The sequence below is a fragment of the Catharus ustulatus genome, chromosome 9 (assembly GCF_009819885.2).
Source record: "Catharus ustulatus isolate bCatUst1 chromosome 9, bCatUst1.pri.v2, whole genome shotgun sequence".
Classification (NCBI taxonomy): Eukaryota; Metazoa; Chordata; class Aves; order Passeriformes; family Turdidae; genus Catharus; species Catharus ustulatus.
In genome coordinates this window covers 30,524,014-30,546,382 of record NC_046229.1, presented here as the reverse complement: position 1 = coordinate 30,546,382, position 22,369 = coordinate 30,524,014, and the positions used below count along the sequence as shown (strand labels likewise).

Below are 22,369 nucleotides of genomic sequence, written 5' to 3'. Positions count from 1 at the left end.
CAGCTCCCAGCCCGTTCCTGGCATTGCCCTTGCCTTGGAGAGCAAGGTAGAACCTGTTTTCGTGTCAGACCTGGCTCATTTCTCCCTGCCTTTGACAAGAAGGTATCATCTGTCCTGGGGAGCCGCTCCCCAGCTGAGAGTGGGCTCCAGCCCCACAGAAGGACATCCCAGGGGGAAAAACCAAGGGACACCTGACAATCCACGTCACCTGCCATGCAGTGACTCCATCACCTGCAGAAGATAAGGCCCAGCCAGTTTTGCTTTGGCAGCATCCATCCACACCCTGAAATAAGGAACAGGAGGATATGAAATCCAGATGACAGGAGGACCCACATCTGCTACTCCATGGCAAGATTGCAAACTGGGCTCATGTTCGGCCTGTGTCGAGCACAGGGCCAACTGGCAGAAGAGCAGGTTTAAAACCATGAGTTCTCCTGATTTTGCTAGGCAAAAATCTGCCCTCATCCATAATTCTGATCGTTTCCCAAAATTACATACTGCAGATAATAATTTTATACATATACCCACATCTGCATCAAGAGACTGTTATTATAGGGTGTCATTACAGTTTTGCAAGATTTTAACAGTAGGCAACCAGTCTGTATGACACAAGGGTTTTTATTTGGGGGAAGCAATTTAGCAAGTGTAAATTGGCAGTTGGGCTGATGAAAAACCAGACTGATGCACCTGAGCATTTTTCAAACAGGAAATAGCTGTGGGTGGGGAAGACAAACCTTTTATCCTTAAAACATTAATAACAAACCCCCACAAATTTAAACATGACGTTTTAAGAAATATCCAAGTGAGAGGAATTTTTGAGGCAGTTTTAATAACCATTAAGGGAAACCTATTTTTACATTGCAAGCCTGGGTGGTGTTAACCCAACCATTGCCTAGAGCTGACCCTACAAATCCTGCTGGTTCTGTGGGCCACAGCAGGTCCTGCCCTCTTTTCCACACAGCACCAGCCAAGTGCAAGACCACCAAGCCTGGTGTTAAGAGAAACCTCAAGCCATAATTTCCCCAACCTGTCCACCACAAGACAAGTCCAACCCTTTTCCCTGCTGCTGTCTTGAAACAGAGCAAAACCCCAAACCAACCCAGGCAATCCAGGCTGCTCTTGGGCTGCTCTTTATTTCACAACTTGGAAAATAAAAATGACAAATTTTCTTCTCACAGTCACGCCGTTTCAGATTTTTGTTTTAGGTTGGACTTAGAAAACATTTTCTAGCACAGGACTGATCATGGGCAGGAAGGAGCACACCTTCAACAATTCAGACAATGAGCTGTGGATCCCCATTTGCTGGCATATTTGTGGAACCTCTCTGTATCTGGGAGCTGTGATAAGAGCAATTCCTTTTGGGAAACACCCACCCATACCTTTAAGGCAGTCCTAACGTGGAGTTGCTCATGGTCCTAACAAGAGGGCTGGCATTCATGAAGTGCTAGTCCAGGTGAGAGCTTGGTGAAGACCCCCAGCCAGCCCCTCTCCCACCGTGTCTGGGAGCCAGGGACAGCTGTGTCACCTTCCAGACCCACCAGTCTCTGCCTGTTGGCCACACAGGACTCTCCAAGGGCCAGTTCAGTCCCAGACCACAAAGTATGATGAGGCCCTGGCACACGTGCCCACCAGAGAGGCTTTGGATGCCCCACCCCTGGAAGTGTCCAAGGCCAGGTTGGATGGGGCTTGGAGCAACTTGGGATAGTGGAAATTGTCCCTGCCCGTGGCAGGGGGCTGGAGCTGGACGGTCTTTAAAGTCCCTTCCAACCCACGTTGTGATGGGGTCTATTATCCTGTGAGTATTTGATATCAAAAACCCATTAACTTAAAATTAGCCCATTAAGCAAAAACTTCTCACAAGACCTTGCTGCCTTTGGAGACGACCCAAACCTTCAAACCTTTCCCTCTCCCAGTCAAGGGGACACAGACACAACCACGCAAGAAAACGCCACGCTTTTTTTTTTTTCATTTTTTTCTTTAACAGAGATTTTTTTTTTTTGTCTTTTAAATTTCATCTCGGTGCGTGATTTCTGACAGTGCTGTCAGCATCTCCCGCCGGGTCGGCCATCTCCAGACCCTGCTACATTCAGTGCCAGACCGGGCGGCGGCGACCAGCCAGTGTTTGGAGCCTCACAGTCACTCGCACGTCTTTACGGGTTGTCGCTTACATCGTTTGTGAACAGCAGCACAAAAGGACACAACGCATGAAAACGAGAGTGGGGATTTGAGGTGAGGGCCAGCTGAAGGCTTGACCCCAAGGAGAACTTTCCCCAGGTTTTCCCACAGGGATGAAGCCGAAGCAGGCAGGGCTGTCCCTGCTTCCCCTGAGGGGTGGGGACGTGGGCTGCAGCGTTTCCCAGGGCCAGGACACCAGCTCACACCGGCCTAGCACCCAGATTTGAGGATATTATGGGATGGGGTCGCTGGTGGAGGCAGGCTGGGCCCTGCTGGAGAAGGAAAAGGTGATGTGGAGAAGCATGGCTGAGCCCCGATGGGCTGGGATGTCCACACCGACCTCCTGGACGCGTCCTTTTTTCCTGGCAAAAAGCAGGTTTCTGGACCCAGCTCTGCTCTGTGTTTCAACTGCACCTCGAAACCAGTGGGGCAACCTGAGAACACCAAAAATGACCAACCCCAAAACCCAAACCTATGGCCTGAAATGAACTGATGCTCCTTCCCTGCCACTGGGCTTCTGCAACCTAAACATAACGCTTATAAAAAGTAAAATTATTTCCTCTTATAACTTAAGTGCATTGAGTATTTCCTTAAATATGGTTCACACTGAAAATAAAGTTACTTTTGCTGTACAGTAAATTTCTGATAGACTTAGAAATAAACTTTTTTGTTGATACAATCTGGCAGGCGTGGCCGTGCAGCGCAGCACTGGCAGCCACACGGCACTGCACCCACACACACATACATCCACACACACAGCCCCATCCTCGGGGACAGGGACAATGTTAGGGGTTTCTAGCTTTCTATATTCGCATGGGAACATCTATCTTTAAAGTCCCTACGTTTAAGCAGCAGGCACTCAAACCTGTTAAGGGAACAGAGGGAAAAAAACCAAACCCTGCAGCGACGTTTTCCCCTCGTGTTTCCTTCCCCACAGCTTTGTCAGCTTTTCAAATTTCAAAGCCCAGCTGGTGCTGCAGGCTTTCCTCACGAAGATTGGCAGTTTGCTCTTTCTGGAGGTGGGACACAGCGCTGGGATGCTCCTACAGGAGAACCCCCCCCTCCCCTTGCCGACAGGAGAAATTCGTGTCCCCGTTTGAAATTTGAAAACCCACCAGCCAGCTGCAAAAACCACTCCTGTCCCTAATCCTAGGCTCCTAAGAGAAACATGAAACTATGCAACCCATAACTTAACTCGCTCCTTGGGAATCCCAAGCTACAACATAATTTGACGGCATCCCGGCAGCGCCGCTCCCTCCCTCCCAACCGCGGGAGCTCCGCGGCCCCTCCTGCGGGACCACGCTGCGCTCAGGAGGTGAAGTAGGAGTTCTGCATGGAGTACAGGTGGTCAATGGGGTTCCCCACTCGTGCCTGAAGCGGCCCTGCATCTGCTGTGCCGAGGAAGCAGTCCCCCAGGTTGCTCAGTGAGGTATCGTCACTGTCCAGGTCGTGGAAGAGGGGCTCGGCACCTTGGGAAGTAAGGAAGGGACACAAGGACTTCAGAGCCTGCTTCTTCCTCTGGCACCTCAACAGTGCCTGGTACCTCCAGCTTTTGTAGTGATGCCTTAGGACTTTAGCTTTTATGTTTTTCAAATCCTATACATTATTAGTGTATGACTCTAAACTCCATACAGAGTGTTAGTTAACACTCTTCGCATTTTATTCAGACAAAACAATCCCTCTAGACCTGAAACCCAAGGACACCCTACTGCCTCAGGCCCTGAAAAGCATCAACAAAAATGAATTATGGGGGAGCAAACTGGGGCTATATCACTTCATTACCTGAAGCTGTAATTAGAGGATTAATCCCTGATATGTAAATGGACCAAATTGTCTGAAAAACTCCTGACCATTGTCCATCTAGGGTGTAGCCCCTTGGGGAGGCTCCGTCTGCCCTTAATGTACCTGAAGGCCCTTTATTAAATATATCCACTTTTAACTTTCTTATCCATCCTTTTAACTTTGTCTGGCATTTGTCTCTAGCTAAGCCCGAAACAGGCACCAGCAGCAGGAGGGATGGAGGGGTGAGGGGACCCCAGCACCACGCAGCATCTCTTGGAAGGAGAGAAGGCAGAGGGACCATCCCCAGAGCCCTACCGTAGGGGTGCATGTGGTCTCCGGGCATCTGGGGCGGGGTGAGCCCTTGCCGGAAGGGGTCGGAGCCGTACACACTCTGCTCCATGCCCAGCAGCTGCTGCGGCGGCGGCAGGGCAGTGTAAGGGTTCAGCATCCCCTCCAGCCCTGCGCTGCCCCCGCCGTTTGTCTGGGCTGCAAGAGAAGATCGGGATAAGATCAAGGCATTGCTGCTGCGTTTTTGGGTGGCTGAGCTCCGCTGGGAAGCCTGGAGAGGGCTGGGAAACAGGGAAACTCAAATGGTGAGGGGGGTACCTGAGCTCAGGCGCTGTGTGTTCTGCTGGTCCTGCTGCTGCTGCTGCTGCCTCCTGGCGAGCTTCTTCATCTGGGAGAGAAGAAAGGGAAAAAAGAGAAAAAAGAGAATGAAATCATCCCCTGGTCAAAGCCAGGAGGGAGGAAGGCCCAGCAGTGGATGCTGGCACCACTGTACCCACCTTTGCTCGCTGGTTCTGGAACCAGACCTGCACCACACGGACACTCAGCCCCGTCTCCGCTGCCAGCGTCTCCCGCACCTGGGACACAAGAGCGACAGAGGCGTCTCTCAGCCCACTCAGCTTGCCAGGGGGACTTGAGGAAGGGTCACATCAGCCAGGCCAAGTCCATGCTCAGCCCACAGGACATCCCCCAGCACTGGAGGCAGTTGGGCATGAGCCCTTCTCCCCATACCTTCCTGCAGGGCTTGGAGGAGACCTCGAACGATGCCTTGAACGCCCTCCGCTGCTGTGTGGTCAGGATGGTCCGTGGCCTCTTGGGCCGTTTGTGATCCTTCCCGTCCTCAGCACCCTTCCCCGAGGCCTGGCCCAACTTGCAGATGCTGTCCTCATCATCACTTTTGCCTGAGGATGAAAAAAAGCAGGTTCTTTACAGACAATGGGTGGCACACACCATCTCCAGTAAATGGTCAAAATAATTACAGAGAGATTTAAAATAAGCTGGTGTTGGTGGGGATCTTGTTCTGAGTATGTGTGAGAAGTGGAAGTTTGGGACCCCATAACAGCTCAGAGAGTGGGGGAGAGCTACTGCCACTTGCAGTCTGTGATTGCTCAGCCAGTAGATGTGCTTTAGGGTTCTTTTCCCCAAAAATCTGAGTAGCTGCAATGTGAAACCCTGGGACAGCTGATTTTCCCTCCACTAGAGCCAGATCTCTGCCTGCTTCACAGCAATTTCCAGCCAGGCCACAGCTGGGGGCACATCTGGACAGAGACACATAGGTCACATCCACGTGAGGGGCCAGCAGTCGTCAAGGACCACTGTGCCCCTGGGGCCATCCCCCAGCCCAGGTGGGGACAGAGATCAGGTCCCTCTGCCCAGAGAGACCAGGCTGGGGAGGTCAGGGTGATGGGTGAGCAGGGATGCTCAGATAGGGCAACATGTTAGCCAAGAATCCCTCACAAACACCTCCTGATCTGCTCTACCGTAAAGGACAACTCCCTTTACAGCACAGACTTTCATTCATACAGATAAGGGGCAACTTTCTGCCTGTTATTTCCTTCTTTCAGGGAGTTTTAAATCTCCCTGAAGGGTCCTTCAGCCTTCACCCCTGTGGCACTCACTGTGAAGTGCTGCTCCACTGCATTCCCAGCTCTGGGGTGTATCTCCCTGCTGCTCTCCACCACTCAGGCACGGAGCCTATGGGCAGGAACTGCTCCGGGAAAGGGGACAGTGCCTCTTCCCAGCTCTCCCCATTTACTGCATCTCCACTGCTGATGGCCTTGCTTGCTCAGCCTGTGTGGGTTTGACAGCACCCTCCCTCTGGCCAGCTATAAATCACTTACAGCTTTTCCAGAAAGTTCCTGCACTGCTCATCTGGGAATGGATAATGGAGCAGAGGTGCTGGTTTGATATGGATGTGGGCTCTGCAAGGCTGAGCTTGGCCTGAGTCCATCCCAGGGCTGCTGTGGCTCTGGGAGATGGGGATGCACCAGGGAGTGTGAGCCTAGCTCAGGGTAGTTCATGGTGAAAACAGGCCAGGTCAAAGCCCATGGCAAGAGCTAATCATGGACCATACACACCAGAAAAGTTTCAATCCAATGCCAGCCCAGGGGGGAATGAGGGAAGATGGGAGTTGATCTCCAGGGCAAGGGGAGGCAAAGATCTCACTGGAGCAGCAAGAATTACTGCAAGAACTACCAGTTACCTCTCCTCCCCACACTACTGAGCTCTCTCCTGGGTTCCAGCCAACACAGAGACCTTCCCTGTTAGCAGGCTGAGAGGGATGGGACAGGGAGAGCTCTTTACGCTGGCAGCCCCTAAAAACAGCTGGGAGCTGGGTCTGGCCCCCAGCTTACTCCTGGCACATCTGGCATTCCCATACCAGCAGGAGAGACAAACTGCTGTTTCCTTGCAGGTCCCAGCCCCAGGGATGCCACGCTGGAGTAGGTGTGAGAACCCCAGCGAGGGGAGCCTCTGATGGCTGATGGGGTTGAGCAGTGGTGCTGCCTCCTCCTCAGTGCCAGCTCTCTGCTCTGCCAAGCTGCAGGCAGGAGAAGTTTAATTTTGATGGAAAGGTAGAGATTCTGACAAATTGTGGGAGAAGGAATGTCAACTGGTGCCTGAACCTGAGCAGGAGGTCAGTGCCCCACTCCCCTCCAGTCCAGGAGGGGCAGAGCCACAGGCTCTTGGGCTCCATCAAGCCCTGATGCTCAAAACCCACTCCAAGGGGGAAAACCCGCTCGGAGCAGCCTCTCCAAGCCCTCCCCCCCGCCAACACCTGCTCCCCAAATCCCTCCCAGTGTCAAAGGGAAAGAAGGAAAAGTGAAGCCGGATTTGGCGGGGTATTACTTTTAATTAACTCTCCCTTTCAAGCCTTTCCCCACTGAGGAGGGGGGAGAAATTAATGAGTGTCTGGGGCTGCCCCTGACGTCACCTGGGAAGGATGGATATTGTGCGGCGTGCCCTCGGTCCGACCTGCCGAGCCCACATCCCGCCGCCGGGGCCAGGACATTCCTCGCTCAGGAGGATTTAGGGAGAGGAGAAACGTTAGGACGCTTTTAATTGGAAAGCAGGGTCCTCTTTCAGAGGGGCTTGTTTACTTAGGCTGGGCGGCGGAGGCTCGGGGGAGGCAGTAATTGAAGCGAGGGTTTGGGAGATTACAGACAACATATGGCTCGCTTTTTATCTGCGCTTTCTCATAAAGTGGCCCTTGGTGTGCGGCGGCCGGGGGGAGGGAGGGAGAGAGGGTGGGGGGCTTCAAAGCAGCCGGGGGGGGGACAGGGGAGAGGCTGGAGGAGCTCATCACATGCTGCTGGTGAAGGGCATCCGGGTGTGTTGGGGAGAGGGGACACCACTCTGCACCTCCCGGCACGGCAGCGGGGTCTGGGGGGATGCAGCAGGACAGGGAGAAGCCACCAGGCACTGAGCATCCGCAGGGGATGTGTACCTGGGCTGGTCCCTGCTGTGTCATTGTCCCCAGAGCCATGCACCATCCCCAGACAAACCTGGTAGCCACCAAAAGCAGGCAGGGGTGGCGGTGGGGCCGAGCTGTGGGGTCTGTGGGGAGATGGGAAGGGCCAGGACCCCCCGGTCAGAGGCTGCCAGGCCAAGTCAGGGGCTTTGGGTTAGGTTTCTGGTCAGCCAAGGGGTTGCCTTGCCCTTTTGACTCCCACACTGGCCCTTCACATCCCTCAGGTCTCAGCTGGAGTTTCCACCAAAATAAGTCTTTCCCCTGGAGATTTTTGCTAAGCTGAAGCTCTTGGTTTGGCCGGAGCTGCTGGCAGCAGGGCTGGACCACAGGCTGATGAGCCACTGGGGAGGAAAAGCTCCCCAGCCTTTCCCCAACTGCCCTTTTCCCCCACTAGGAACAAACCCAAACCATTGTGGCCGATTCGCTTTCTCTTCTGCATGACATCTCCTCATTGGCTCCTATTTTAACTGAAAAGGGTTTGTGTATCCCAGAGGAAAAAATAGTAATTCTTCAATCAGTTAAGGACTTTCCCAGGGCTGAGGGAAGAGCAGTGCCAGCGTGATGGATCCTCCTGCACTCCTGCCTCTCCAGCTCCTCCAGCACTGCACCATCACTCACCAGCTCCCCCAGCCACCTCTTCCCATGCATTCACCCTGGTTTTCAAACATCACCACCGTTAACTGCAAGGCAAGCAGGGCTGCAGAGCTCACACAGAACCACAGAGGCAGTGCTGCAAGACTGACTGCCTTTCGCTGCAGAGGAGCACAATTCTAAAGAGAAATAAACGTTTTCGGCAATTTTATCTACGAAAACCATCCCCATCCCTTCACAAATCTTCTCCCAGCTACAGCACTCCAGTGACAGAAAGAACCAGGCTTTGTCCTGTCCATGCTTCACGCCTTAACAACACACTCCTAATCTTGATTTCTACTTGTTTTGAAATCCAGTGCTTTGCTCCAGCAGGGAAAAGAGCCCCACTTGGCCTCCCCACTGTTGCTGACAGCCTTTTCCAGAGCAGAGAATTTCTAAGGTAAATCCTTTCCCTGCACAAAGAAGACTTTGCCCCAGCGAGGGATTTTAAGGGGAACGGACAGACTGGTGAGGAGCAGGGCTCTGTGGGGATGGTGTTATCATGAGGATTTTGGCTAGCGGATCATCAAATCATTTCCACCCTCCCAGTCCCCAGTGCTGGGCCTTTTTACTAAATTTGTCTTCCTGGGAAACATTTGGGTTCAATTTGCACTGACTGCAGATACATATTTGAATGCTGGTCTGATGCTCTAGGCCACCTAACCTCTGCCACCTCTCCTGCAGCCCCTATCAGCTCTGCAGTGTCCCAGCAGTGTCCCCATGATGGTTCTGGCTATCAGCTGCTTTGGGGACACAAGGTTTGCAGACTCCCTGCTGCCAGCTCCGTGCCTCAGTTTCCCCTTACTATTAAAAGGGGTGACTGCAGCAGAAGCAGCTTGTTGTCAGCCCTTCCAGAGTCCCAGGCAGGGACAGTGAGGCACAGGGCAGGGACAAAGGTTTAGCCCGAGCCAGTCAGTGGCCAGCTCTCCCGCTCAAGCTGCACACCCCTTGGGTGGGGTGCTGGTGCTCTGCTCAGGCCAGGAGCACAAACAGAAATGAGCCCATGAGGTGGGGCGGTCCTCAGAGCATCCCCCATCCCTGCAGCCCCTCCCTGCTGAGCTCCCTGCTCAAGCCCTCCCCACCGAGGTGGCAGAGACCGGCTGGAGGACCCCGTGGTGCTCACAGAGCTCGTCCCCTCAGAAGTTCAGGGCAGCGAGCCCAAACCTCACCTCCAGCCCCCCATGGGGGAGCGGGACCAGCCAGGGAGACGCCGGGCGCGGGCGGCCCCTTACCAGAATCCGACAGAGCCGGGCTCACCAAGCTCAGCAGCTCCCGCTCCTTCTCGTAGTCGCCCTTACAGAGGAGCTGCCCCTCCTTGAGCACGAACTCGTCGCCCTTCTGCAGGCGCCGCTCGCAGACGCAGCAGCAGAAGCAGCGCAGGTGGTAGACGCTCTTCTGGGCGCGCATCACCAGCTCGCTGGGCGCGATGGCCTCCAGGCAGCCCGCACACTTCACTGCAAACAGCCTGCAGGACACGACAGGACAGTGCTGTGACATCCGCAGCTGCTGGGACCAGGGAGCTGTGGAGGGGACACAGCGGCGCTGTGTCACCCCCTTGGTGCAGGGGTTGTGTCGAGTGCTGGCACCCCATGGTGCTCTCAGTGATGGGGGATGCTGCTTTTGGGTGAACTTCAGCAGTTTTGGGACTTACTATGAATGTGGTCGAGGCAGACCCCGACATGCAGATGCTCCAGGTGAAAAAAAAAGATATCAAACCCATCAGCCCAGATAAACACCACCAGACAGCACCACTTCCACACGGGTTTTATCAAGCCAACTCCACTTGTCACCTCCCTCCAGCTCATGCCTAGACCCGAGGAGATGCTGGAGACAGCAGTGGGATCAGGGAGCTTATCTGTGCCTCTCCACAATCACCTGCAGAAAGCATCCCCACCCTCCCTCACCCACAAGCCACCCCATCCCTCTGGCCTGGGTCACCCCATCCCCACCTGCAAACACATCAGGAATGCCTAATACATCACAAAATTCTCCAAGACAGCAAATTTGGGGTTAAGGCCAGTGCCAGACTGAAAACTTGATGTGTCAAAATGAAAAGGAAAAGCTCAGCTTATTCCTTGACACTGACGTGACAGCGTCTGAGGCGTCCCTAATTAAACCGTTCCCAGGTTTCAAGACTCTGGCTTTACACTTAAAAGCCAATAATAATAACAACAGCAATAACACTTTAGGTTGGAACAGAGCTTTTCTCTCTCAGCCTTTAAATGTCCTTACTGAGAATGATCAATGATTGTCAGCTGGGGGAAACTGAGGTGAGAACAGCAGAGGTGGCAGCATCAGAGGACTTGGAGACACCTGGAATTAACCTTAGGCCAGATATTTTCAGTAAATGGGATGACCAACAGAGATGTCTGAAGGTATCAAACCAGAACCTCTCTGCCACACCCAGATATTTGAGTTCTTGGCTTGGACATCATATAGAAAAAAAATCACTGTTTACCCAGCCTTGTCCGAAATATCTGTGGGAACTGGACATTATTATTCCCCTGTCTTGGTGACTTTGGCCCAGAAAGAGAAGTCAAAAGTCAGCAGCACACATCCTGCAGAGGTTACCTCCGAGCTTTCAATCCCTTTTTTTTTTTTTTCTGTTACAAAATCCCACATTGGAAATGTGCTGAATCAGCCCTGTTCTGACAAGCAGAGGACCAGATATATGCCAAACCCTCACGGGAAAACCATCAGAAAATGGGGATCTGTTGGAAAAGTGCCTGCTTCCTCCCAGGTTTTCCCCAAACAGTGCTGGCAAGCACGAAGGTCTGGACTCTCCCCATGCCAGACAAATCCTGGGTATGCTCAGCAAAATGTGGCATTCCCAAAGAAGCAGGAAAGGGGTGTTACAAAGTTATATTGTCACCACAGAAAATGGGAAATCATCAAATAAAATGTAGAGGTTAAGGAGTTTATAATTCCGCATATTGTCATTGCCAGCTTTTATTTTTCTACATTCAGCTTTAATTCCCCAAGTTTACCTACAACTGCCTGTCCCCTAAGATGTATTTCCAACATCCCAATGAGTGCCCTGGGAAGAGAGAGATGTATACTCCCTCAAAAGGGTCGTTTTTTTTCTTGTTCCAGCTCACACATAACACTGGCTGGCGTTAATATTTCTGTAGTCACTTCATCTTTAATTATGTCTCTTTTATGTCAAAGTGGAGGCTATTTGTATTCGTCTGGCAACACCTTCTCATCCTGTTTAAATGATGTTTAAATCCTACCTGTTGGGATTACCAACTGCTCTTGGTAATAAAATATTGATAAGGCATTCCATTGCTGCCATCTAACCTCCAGGAATAAATGTGCCCAAAATTTGTTTCCCAGGCACTTCTTAGAGAGCCACAAACCTCTGCCAACCAGGCTCAGCAGCACCAGCCCAGCAGTGGATGTTTCCAAGCCCAAAGTGTGTTCTACAGCAGGAAGCTGTGAGATTTAGGTAACTGACTGCCTGGTATCAGACACTTAAAGCCACTTTTAGGTCACTGAATAAACGACTTTATTCCCAAAGCAGCCCCCACTGAGCTCCCATTCAGTCCAGGTGTCCTTCACTGCCCTGTGCAGGACTCCCCCATCCCTGGGCAACGTGAACTGCAGAGAAATCCCCATAAAAACCTCTTCCACAGTATGAAACCATAAAGAGCTCCTTACAAACACACAATAAATTGAGACCTCATGCTCTAAAAGGTCACAAGAATTAAAAAACACAATCTGCCACAGGTAGTAATGGAGAGAAGCAAAGGATCTTGTTGGTGTCCCAACTCCTCTGAGACCCAGACTGTGCCAGCTACTCTACAGGGACTGGGAAAAAGCAGCTTGCATGGATAACCCCTCATACAGGCAACCCCACGCATGGATAACCCCACACACGGATGCTGCCTTTTGGGGATAACCCCACAAAGGGTGCAACCTGCATAGATAACCCAGCTGGAACCCCCCTGCTCAGCTTGAGATGGGGCTGAAGGAGAATTCTCCTGCAGCACCAGCTCTAACAATGAATTTAACATTTCAGCCTGAGACACACCAGCCTGGATCTAGAGAGGTTTTCCTCCATCTCTGGGACCTTCACCTCCATGCCCAGCTCTCTCCTGCTTCACTTACGGCATCTTAGGGATGCTTTGGTTCTCAGAAAGGCTTTTTTTCACCTCTAAAACCTGGGGTTCCAAAGCTAAGTCAGGCCTGGCTGGCAGCACTGGCTTTGTTTAGGCAGGTGGGAAGCTGACCAGGGCACCAGAGAGGGAGACCTGCTCAGCACTGGGACACTTGGTGGAGAACCAGGCTGCCACCAGCAGCTCAGTAAACACCTCACTGAAGCACTGACAGTGAGTATTTGTAAATAAAACCAACACACTCAACTTAGGAGGAATTAAAAGATATAGATGTGAGCAATTTTTATCACCACACACAGCCTTTCACATCTGATCTTAAAAATGTTCCTGTTCCTGTTTTGATTAATTTTCCCCCTATTTTTTTTTCTTTTTGAGTTTAGGTCTCTTTCGAAATGACAATCTGCAGGTTTGAAGCAGAAAGGGGCTGGCGGTGGCTTTCAAGAAAATTTTGAAGCAAAATATTTGGGCGCAACACTTCTGGCAGCATCAGGCACATCCCCCAGGATGCAGCCCCACTTCTCCAGGCCATTCCTCTTGCCCAATAAAGCATCCAGATCTCTCCTTCGGCGTTTCCCATCCATGCAGCATCACCAAAACCTCAAATTATCGACACGGGGCCAGAGCCACCTCTGGGATGCTGCGCCCCGTGTCCTTCCCGATGGCCAGGGTGCAGCCCCCGTTCCCAGCAGAGTCACCACTGCCTTTTCCCCCTTTTTCCGGAGGTGACAGGCTGAAAGGGGCCGTGATTGACGGGCGCTTCCCGGCTGCTGTCTGTCTGTCTGCGTGCCCCGCATACAAACGCGGCCCCGCGGAGCCTCCCGGGGCAGGGACGCCGATATTAAATCGTGACGGACAAACCTCAATGGCTGCTTTGGGCTCGGGCAGCAGCGAAGGTGAGGCAGCCCTGCTTCCCTCCCTGCCTGCAGCGGGGATGTCAGAGGGGCAGGGGTGACCCCAATCCAGGGTGCTGCATTTTCCAACACACCTGTGCCTGACTCACCCCGTGTTCTTCCTCATCACGGCTCAGGAGCCCGAGAAGATCCTGACCAACCCATCAGGAGGTGTGGGAGCTCCAGCCTGGCCACTCAGAGCCATCCCCACGTGATGAATCCCACCAAGGCCGTGACCCTGGTGTGGGGATGAGCCAAAGGCCACACACAGCACAAGGGGCTGGCAGCGAGTGCCAGCAATGAGCCACAGGGAGTGAGGACACACGATTGAGATGTCTTGGCACTTGGTCACCTTCTCACTCACTGCCACTTGCAGTGGGTCCTCGAGAGGCTTTAGTGGAAAAATGCCACTTGCTGTCAACCCTGCACCCGTGGCTTGGGAATGAGCCACGGCCCTGCTGCTGCTGGGCTCACATCACCCTGTCCCTGCTCCAGCCCTCATGGAACCAAAGGGGGAGGCAGAGGGCATGGAGCATGGCCAAGCAGGAAGGGGGATGGTGACAGGGAGGGCATCCCCCAGCTGCAGCCATGGGGCACCACCAGGATGCTTGGTGCTGGTAGGAGGGGGGCTGAGAGAGAGCTGAGTCCATCTCAGAGCTCTGGAGAGTAGGCTGGCACATCCTGGGGATGGCAAGCACAACCCAGAGGGCACCTCCACACCAAGGATCCGAGCACCTCCAAACCCACCCCGTGTCTCCAGGCTCCCAAGCTGATGGAGAAAGCGCCCACAGCCGCCCTCACTTCCCTCCCTGTGCACCCCAAGCCCTCAGGGAGCTCTCCAGTGGGACAGAGGAGGGATGTTTTCCCCGGGGCTCTTCTCCTGACCCTTCCCCGTCTCCCAGCTCCCTCCCCCCCGAGGCGGGCAAGTGTTCGCTTTACTGCCTGGCAACGGGGCCGGGGCTAAGCTTGCTAAAATATGAGTGTTTTTTGGCTGGAGTACCAGAAGGCTGCAGTCCTACAGAGAGAAAAAAATTGAGCACTCCATGCCATGGCTCCAGAAAGGGGGAGAATTAGGTTTCACACCGAGCAGGCTGGACCATGGCATTCTTTAGTTAATGCTTAACAAACGCCCAAACAAAAGCAGCCAACTTCGCTGCATGTTTGTAAAATGTATTCTCAGCAGATTCAGGTTTATTGGAGAATTCACTCGCTCTGCAGCAAGTGGCGTTTTCCTTTTTTTTTTTTTCTCCTTTAATTTCCCTTCTCCTCCCTCCCCCCCAGCTCAAGCCCTTCTCATTCCTGCTGCCTGAATGCGTCTTCCAACACTTTGAGGGGACATGGCAACCGGGCTGAAATGGGCTTATTTCACCCCAGGGGCTGACGCGAGCTCGCCTCCACCGCCCTGGGGTGCAAGTTCTCCCCAGGGTTCAGCTGAGCTGAACAGGGAACAGGGAGTCCAAAAAGCCAAGATTTGGCCTCTGGCAGATTCACCCCTGAGCATTTGGCTGGTGGCTGTATGCTCTGAGAGGCCAGGAGAGCGAGGAAGGGAGGTGAAGGCTGAGAGTCATGTTTTTGGACTCTCTTCACCTCACCCAGCTCTGTCAGGGCCCTAGCCCAGTGGTTCTACCCCATGCAGCATCCCACTGTGCCATGGATTCTCAGAGAGCCCATCATGGCAGAGGATGCCACTAAGCACAGCTCTTGAAGGCACAGCCAGTATCGGGGATGGCTGAGGTGTGGAGGAGGGGGCAGCCCCGTCCAGGGACCCAGAGGCTTTGAAGAGGTTAAATTATGGGGTCCATGCACGGGTGTTCTGCAGGAGTATCCCTGAAGGGAGCTCCTGCTCTGATGCAAGTATTTGGGCAGGTCCCTATCCCCCCTCACAGCACCTGGTCCCAGGGCAGAGGACACTGGTGATGAGGGACACGCTGGGGAGCTGGTGGCAGAGAGGAAAGGGGGGTGAGCAGAGGAGAGGGGGCTGATGCTGAGCTGTTCAACCCTCCTTCTGCTACATGGGAACCATCTGAGCTTTCCCAGGAAAGGGCACCTTCGCCCCTGACTCCTGGATGGGGTCCAAAAGTGGTCACTTAACACCTCCTGGACCCTCCAGAGACCACGGCGTGACACGCAGGGGCACTGCTACAATGATGGGGTTAAGTAAACAGACAAACGAAGCCTTCCCAGCGAGCAGCCGCTGCCAAAACACACCAGCAGCCCTCAAGCCTTCCCTGTGTCCAAGTAAAAGGTCGAGAAAGTGCCTCTCTTCCAAGACTGTTTTGTATTACTCCATTTCTGATCACGGACACACTACTAAGGCTTTCACCAACAAGGTCCTACAGCAGCTGACGGCCCTGTCTCCCCTCCAGGAGCCTGATAAAAATCCTCTGCTTGATTGCAGGAGTGGCCAGAAAGTGATCTCCTGGGCAAGGCCAGAAGGCCAAGACCAAAATGCTGATTTTCCTCCCCATTTCCCAGTTCTTTTTGTGTCCCCCCCACGCTCAATAACAGTGTGTAGCATCAGATGGGGAGTTGGTCCCATCCCAGCACTGATGAAGCAGCAGGTTTTAGAGGCAGGAGGGACGCAGGTAGGAGGGGGAGAGACACACACACCACCACATCCAAGCCCAAATGCCATCCCAGTGAAGCCAACCCAAGGATCGATCCCACCCAGTAGCTCTGCATCCAAGCGATGCATCTCCCACCAAGCTGAATTCTGAGCAGCGACCCCCCTCATCCCCCCCATGCCCCCAAGAAAACAAGGATAATTGAAAAACCACAATATCACTAGTCAAATTTAATATTGAGAGTGAGTGAGCGGGAGCCAGAGGTCAGAATTAATTACACCCCACCATATTTCAGCACGCTGCCGCAGCTCCGTGTCCTTTCCTTGGGGAGCAGTGCTTCCACAGAGAGGTCGACAGACATTATTAGAAAGGACTGATTTAAACGTACCCCCAGGAGCTTTTCAGCTTGTCTCTTCAGAGCCTTTGTTTGTACTGAGATTAATGGAGAGGCAAATGATGGAAAAGCAAAGTCACCAGGAGCAAGAGGATGTGCCATTGCTGCCGCCACCACCCCGATTTGGCTGGCTTTGTCAGCGGGGCAGGGATGACCAGGAGAGAAGGAAATGCTGTTCGTGTCATTCATTTTGGGGATAAAAATGTGAAGATCTTGAAAACTATTCCTTTTTTTGTTTGTTTTCCAAGAAAAAGATATCCTGGCTGAAACCTCCTGCAGGCTGGCTTTCCTACCCCCTTGGGGATTTTACACACACGCTGGTTTTTTGACGTGTTGTACCACCGTGGGGGAAGGAGCTATTTTCATTCTGCTCCAGATTAATGTACTCCTCTTGCAAGTCATTATATTTGTTTCTGATTTTTTTAAAACCTCCTGTGATGGAAAATTAATACAGACGCAAACTGAAATTAAGCCTTCCTATTTTCCATTCAGATTATTAAAAAACAAAACACAAAACCAAAGGAAAGGAAAGATAAACATGTAGATCAAACAGAGAAATCTCATTCCTTGGGCACAGTCAATACTTTACTGGTTCCGGCCCTGAACAACCTGATCCACATTCAAGTGAGCCCTGCTCCAAGCAGAAGAAGGACGGAGAAGATTTCCAGTCCTTTCCAGCTCCAACTCCCTTGTGACACCATAAATTCACCTCCACCTTGTACCAACAGGTTCAAAAAGAGATCAGGTGAATCCAGGGGACTGAGTTCAAGAGCTGCCTGCACCCACAAGCCCAACCTCACCTTCAGGACCCCCCAAATCCCTGGCTGCCCAGGGCTCCCCTGGCCTTGTGAGGCTTTCCTGGAGCATCACCCAGCGAGGCCAGAGCGGGTGATGCTGCAGCCGTGAGCTGCTCTCCAGTCTCCTAGGCTACAATCAAGGCTTGCCTTTTCCTTTATTAAACAGAAAACCCACGTTCCCCCCAAGGACTCTGGGAGCATCCAGGGATGGGCTGTAGGAGCTGCCGTTTCCCAGGCGTTTAAAATTCACGGGGTGTTTGCGCCGACGTGCCGACGCGGCAAATTCTCATTAGGAGGCGGCCAATATCCTGTGGAGCTTCCCGGCGCTCCGGTGGCCATAAAAATCGCTCGGCTGTATAAAAGCTAAACAGAGTAAACTCAGTCGGACACAGGGAGCAGCTGCTTCGGAGCAGCTCGGCAAACAGAGATCGGCAGGAGCGCGCCGGGCGCTGCTGGTGGGGAGATAGCGCTCTGCCGCCCGGGTTATTTCTTGCCTTATCTCTTCTTTCCCTCACCCTCGCGCAGGGTTTTGCATAAATATCATCTGCGTGTGTTGTCAGGTTGTTGGGATGGGGTTGAGGGTTTGTTTCTTTTTTTTTCCCCCTCAACAGCATTTTCACAATGGGAAGCAGCTGTTGTGGCTAACAGGCTGCTCCGGAGCAAAAGCTGGGCTCGCATGGAGAGATCTCAGAAGAGGCATCCTTCATACATAGCTCCGTGCACTAGAGAGCACTATAACATGTGTTTCCATGAAGTTTGTTAGCTGCTCGGCTAAACAGGCGTGCTGCAAATGCCAGAGGAATATGCTCTGGAATGAATGGAAATACTCATCTAAAAAGACATTAAATTTAAGCCATCTTTTTTCCCCCCCCCTCCTTGCTCTGCTGAGCTCCTGTTGCTGCTCTCTCCTGTTGTGCGCTCTCAGGATGGGGTTTTGGGAGAACCAAGTGTTTTCCAGCCTCGTGGCACTTGAGACAGGGATGAGATAACAGATGATGGTACATGGGGGGGATTTCATGCTGTCAGTGATCTGGGGAGGCAGAGCCAGTCCAGCCACGGGCAGCAGCTCATCCTCCGTGATCCCTGCTCCCAAATGACATCTCACACGTGGAAAAACAGAGCTCTGCCTTTCGTGGGCCAGAGCATCAGCTTCTGGGAGGTACAGAGCATCCTACAGGGACTCAGTCTTACAGTAAGAGGGATAAAACCTCAGGAAAATTTGACTATTAAGAGCTCAAAATCTGCTTGAGCTTCTCTAGAGCTTTTTCCTCCTCAGTCAGAGGAAGTTCACATTTTTAGCCAATGTTCTCTTGAAAATTCAGTTATACACCAATGCAAATCCAAATCTCTCTTTGATTTCTGTGTAGTAAATGTATTCCAAGGTGATTCCAGGAGCCCCCAGAAAAGGCTCCAAATGATTCCAGTAAATGACAAGAGGTCTCAGATCCTGACACCAATCAGAGGGGTCAATATTCATCACAGGGAGAAGATGCTCAAAAGACTCCAAAGTGGCCTAAAGATGCTCAGCACTGGAGCTGGTTAAGAGCTTCCCCATAAAATTATTTTCCTTTATTCTACCTGCTCTATTTTATACCTGTGTGTATATATATACATGCACACATATGTGTGTGCATGAGGTATTTCTTCCTGAAAAATCTTAGCTTTACACAGAGATTTTTAAATCCAGCCACGAGCCTAAGTTCAAGTCACACTGCGGGGCTGTGCCCAGGGATGCTGAGCCATCTGGCAAAGAGGGACTCGGGCACTTTGCTCCATCCAGCCAAAGCCCTGGCTGGATGCCACCTCACCACTCCCTACCCAAAACGTCTTTCTGGAGCTTTTAGATCTAAAAACATGTATTTTCTTTTTTTTTTTTTCTTTTTGTTTTCTTTTTTTTTTTTTTTTTGTTCTCCTTAACCATTTGGATTTTCACACCAAGGAGCTCTGGAATGTCCTTCCAGGCAGGAGCTATTGATGCTCTTTCCCACACACCCCTCACACCCCACAGCACCCACAACCCTCCCCAGTGCATCCTCATCACCGAGGCACCAGAAAAGGCTGAGCAAGGACGTGGCAGCAAAGAGCAAAAAGCCCTACAAGAGAAGACAAGGGTGCAGGGACACCCCTGTCCCCTGTGCCACCACTGGGTTTATGCCACAGTCGTGGCTGCAGGGGTACAAGGGAAGTGCCCAGCTTGCCAGGCTACCTGAGACAGGTCCCAGTGCTGTCAAGGCAGCAGGATGAGCTTTTGATGAATTAGATGGCAAAAGCAAACATGCTTTCTCTAGGAAACAGGTTCCTGCCACTCGTCTGCTCAGGGTTATCTCAGCATCAGGGGCAGCAGCCCTTCCCGGCAGCCTCCTGCGGCCATGGAGGCAGGATATTACTTTGTTGCTTATTCATTTTATTGCTTCTCCTTTCTAAATATTTGCTTGGCAGGGGAAGGATTCCCTTTACACCGTATCTGTTTTTACAGGTCAATTGAATTTCTGGTGCTCTCAATCCCTCTTTCCCTCCAATTGCATTTGCAAAACAAATATTGATTGTATCAATTAGCTGCGAACCCCTCGCAGAAGATATCCCGACGCCTTCGTTCGGGAGAAGGCTCTCCCAGCAAGTGCCAGTGGGATCAGAGTCCCAAATTCCACCCACAGCAATCAGAAGTGTGTCCAGATAGGAGGTTACACCTGATGAACTGTCGGGTTCTTGTTGAATCACATCCTTTAAATGAAAAAAAATTTAAAATAAAGGTTTTCCTTCAGAACGTCTTTAGGGTTTGCAGCACTGGGTTTTTCTGAGCTGCCCCACCAAAAGCTGCAGGCATATCCATCCCAAGCACCTCGTCACAGTTCATCACACTGATCTCACTGCTCCGGGTTTTATCTTTTATCTGTGACTTCTTCAAAGCTTTTGCAAAAAGCCGCAATTGCCGCGGGGAGAAAGACACCTTGGTGGACAAAACAGCGCTAAAAACTCGCTGGGTTTGGCTCTGATGAAGTCTAAACAAATGTAAAGACAACAAGTGAGGTGACTGGCCCAAGGCACAGTGGGGATCCTTCCCCCTTTGGTGACTGTCACCTTCTGCCAGCTGCCACTGGGACAGGGCACGGCTGGGATGGCGATGCCAGCGCCGGTGTCACTCCAGCAGGAGCTGTGACACAGCCCCACGGCTCACAACCCAGCGGTGGCCACTTGCAAAGCGTTCAGAGCACACTGCCAAATGTGTCCTGCCTGTGTCAAAAGTCACAGCCCAAGGCAAAGGCGCAGGGGGTGCAGGCGGTGTGGCAAGGGGGAGCTGATGGATGAGCCACGGAGGTGGGACATGGACAGCCAGCCTGTCTGCAGGAGAGGGGATCACCCTGCTGCACCAGAGCAGGAGAGATGCTGGGATGGAGAAATCCACCCCAGTGAGGATTCCCAGGCTGCTGGGGATGCCCAGCCTCCAAAAAGCCTCTTTTCCCAGGACCCACCCTCAAAACAATGCTGCAAATCCCAGAAAGCAGGGAAAGTTCACATCCCCCTCCACATCCCCTGCAGCTCAGGGAAGGCAGATTGCCCAGCCAGCCCTGGAGTGCAGCACTGGCCCAGCACCAGGGAGAAATGCTTTTTCCCCCCAAAAAACAGGGATACTTTTTTCTCCACTTTCTCTGAGTCACAGCTGGGTGAGTTCAGGCTCCCACTGCAGCGCTGGGGTAAAATGAGACAAGAACACAGAGCAGTGTCTCCCCATAGCCAGAGCAGGGTGCAGATCCTGGTACCCACAGAGGGTCAGGTCACCCCAGCAAGTTGGGCTAAGGCCAGCACAGAGCTGTGGATGTGTAAGATGCTGACACACAAATATGAGCCAGTCCATCTGATGACAGCATGCACACATCCAGCGTCCTGGGGTGGAGGGTGGGAAGCAGATGCCTGGTTAGGGAAAGGAGGGACCAGCCACAAACCACTCATGCTCCTCTGCAACTTGGACAAGGATGAGGTTGTTTGGCTCCAAGTTTTGGGGTCAGGCCTGTTTCTCCAGTTTAAAGCAGCTGAATTGAGCCCAAAATCTCATTGAGTCATCCTGGAGATGGTTCTGCCACCAGGCTGTTTCATCCCAACATGAAGCCAACGTTTCCATTTGTGGTTACAAGGAACTTGGGATGAGAGAGAGGAAGCTGCACCCTGAAATGGGTGACAGTGGGTGCTGGAGGCCCTGTGCCCACAGCTTGGAATTGGGTGAGAATCCCACCTTTTCACTTTCACCTCCCACTTTAAACTGATCTCCCTGGGCTGCACTGGGAATGGAAGCTCTCAGGCCAGCAAGTCCCACAAGCTTGGAAACACCAAAGCAAAGGCAAAAAGTTTGGTATTCACCCTCAATCCATGTCAAACAACCCGATGGCAAAGCCAAGGTCAGGAGCAGTAATTTGTTTTGCCAGCCTGTCTCCGGGAAGCACAGAGCAGAGGCAGCCTGAATCCCCCTCCCTCATGTGCCCCATTCCCTCCGGGTGGCATCCCTAAGAAGATGTCACCGTGCCACCTCCCAGCCTTGCTGAACCCTCTAAAGGTCAGCACCAAAGGCATGTCCACCACATATGGTTATCAGTTCTCCGTGGGTCCATCCATCCCGCCACTGCAGCTGGGTGAACAATTCACAGCGCATAAATTTATCTAGCAGATCTCAGCCCACGTGCTGTTTGCTAACAGTCTGTGGAGAGGCTATATTTTATCCCTTTGGGTTTCTTGGCCAGCATTCAAGCTCCTGACCCTGATTTATTCGCAATCGGTCAAGAGCCACATTTCATCTCCATAGGCCACGTCTGCACAGAGCTATTCGGAGCACGTGGCTCCCTGTCCCAGCAGAGCCAGGACACCTCTCCACAAGGCAGCCCCAGCTCTCTGCAGCACCTCCAAGAGGCGAGCAGGGGGTTTTGTGTTCAAAAATAGGCCCTGCGGGGGCAAACCTTGCCTGCTGAGAACAGCGTGGCCGGAACAAACCGCGCCTCTCGTGCGCACGAAGGCGATGAGAGCTGCAGATGCCGGCCTGGGCTGGCTCCCCGCCTGCCCTCATCCCCTCTCCCCATCTCTTTGCCTACCTCTCTGCCTATTTATAGCCATGGAAGACCTTTGCACAGTGCCCGAGCAGCCAGAAGGTTGAGTGTATAGGCGGGATGGCAAATGCCACCCTTCGACTTTCCAAAATCCTTCCCCTCCTGCCTCCCAAGGGAGCCACCACGGAGAGTCATGACCCTGCCTTTGGGACAAAACCTTGGGACCAGCTAGAAA

At 52.5% G+C, this 22,369-nt stretch overlaps 1 protein-coding gene across 1 annotated transcript in view; it reads right to left on the bottom strand.

Annotated features, from left to right (window-relative positions):
- Nucleotides 1-2,009: 2,009 nt before the first annotated feature.
- LMX1A (LIM homeobox transcription factor 1 alpha) overlaps nucleotides 2,010-22,369 on the bottom strand; it is a 42,411-nt gene continuing 22,051 nt past the window's right edge. Inside the window, exons 4-9 of the mRNA XM_033068162.1 lie at nucleotides 9,574-9,806; nucleotides 4,975-5,144; nucleotides 4,743-4,820; nucleotides 4,564-4,633; nucleotides 4,273-4,443; nucleotides 2,010-3,644 (exon numbers count right to left, since the gene is read on the bottom strand). Of these exons, the coding sequence (XP_032924053.1) occupies nucleotides 3,484-3,644; nucleotides 4,273-4,443; nucleotides 4,564-4,633; nucleotides 4,743-4,820; nucleotides 4,975-5,144; nucleotides 9,574-9,806 (883 nt within the window). The 3' untranslated portion in view covers nucleotides 2,010-3,483. The remainder of the gene's footprint in view (nucleotides 3,645-4,272; nucleotides 4,444-4,563; nucleotides 4,634-4,742; nucleotides 4,821-4,974; nucleotides 5,145-9,573; nucleotides 9,807-22,369) is intronic.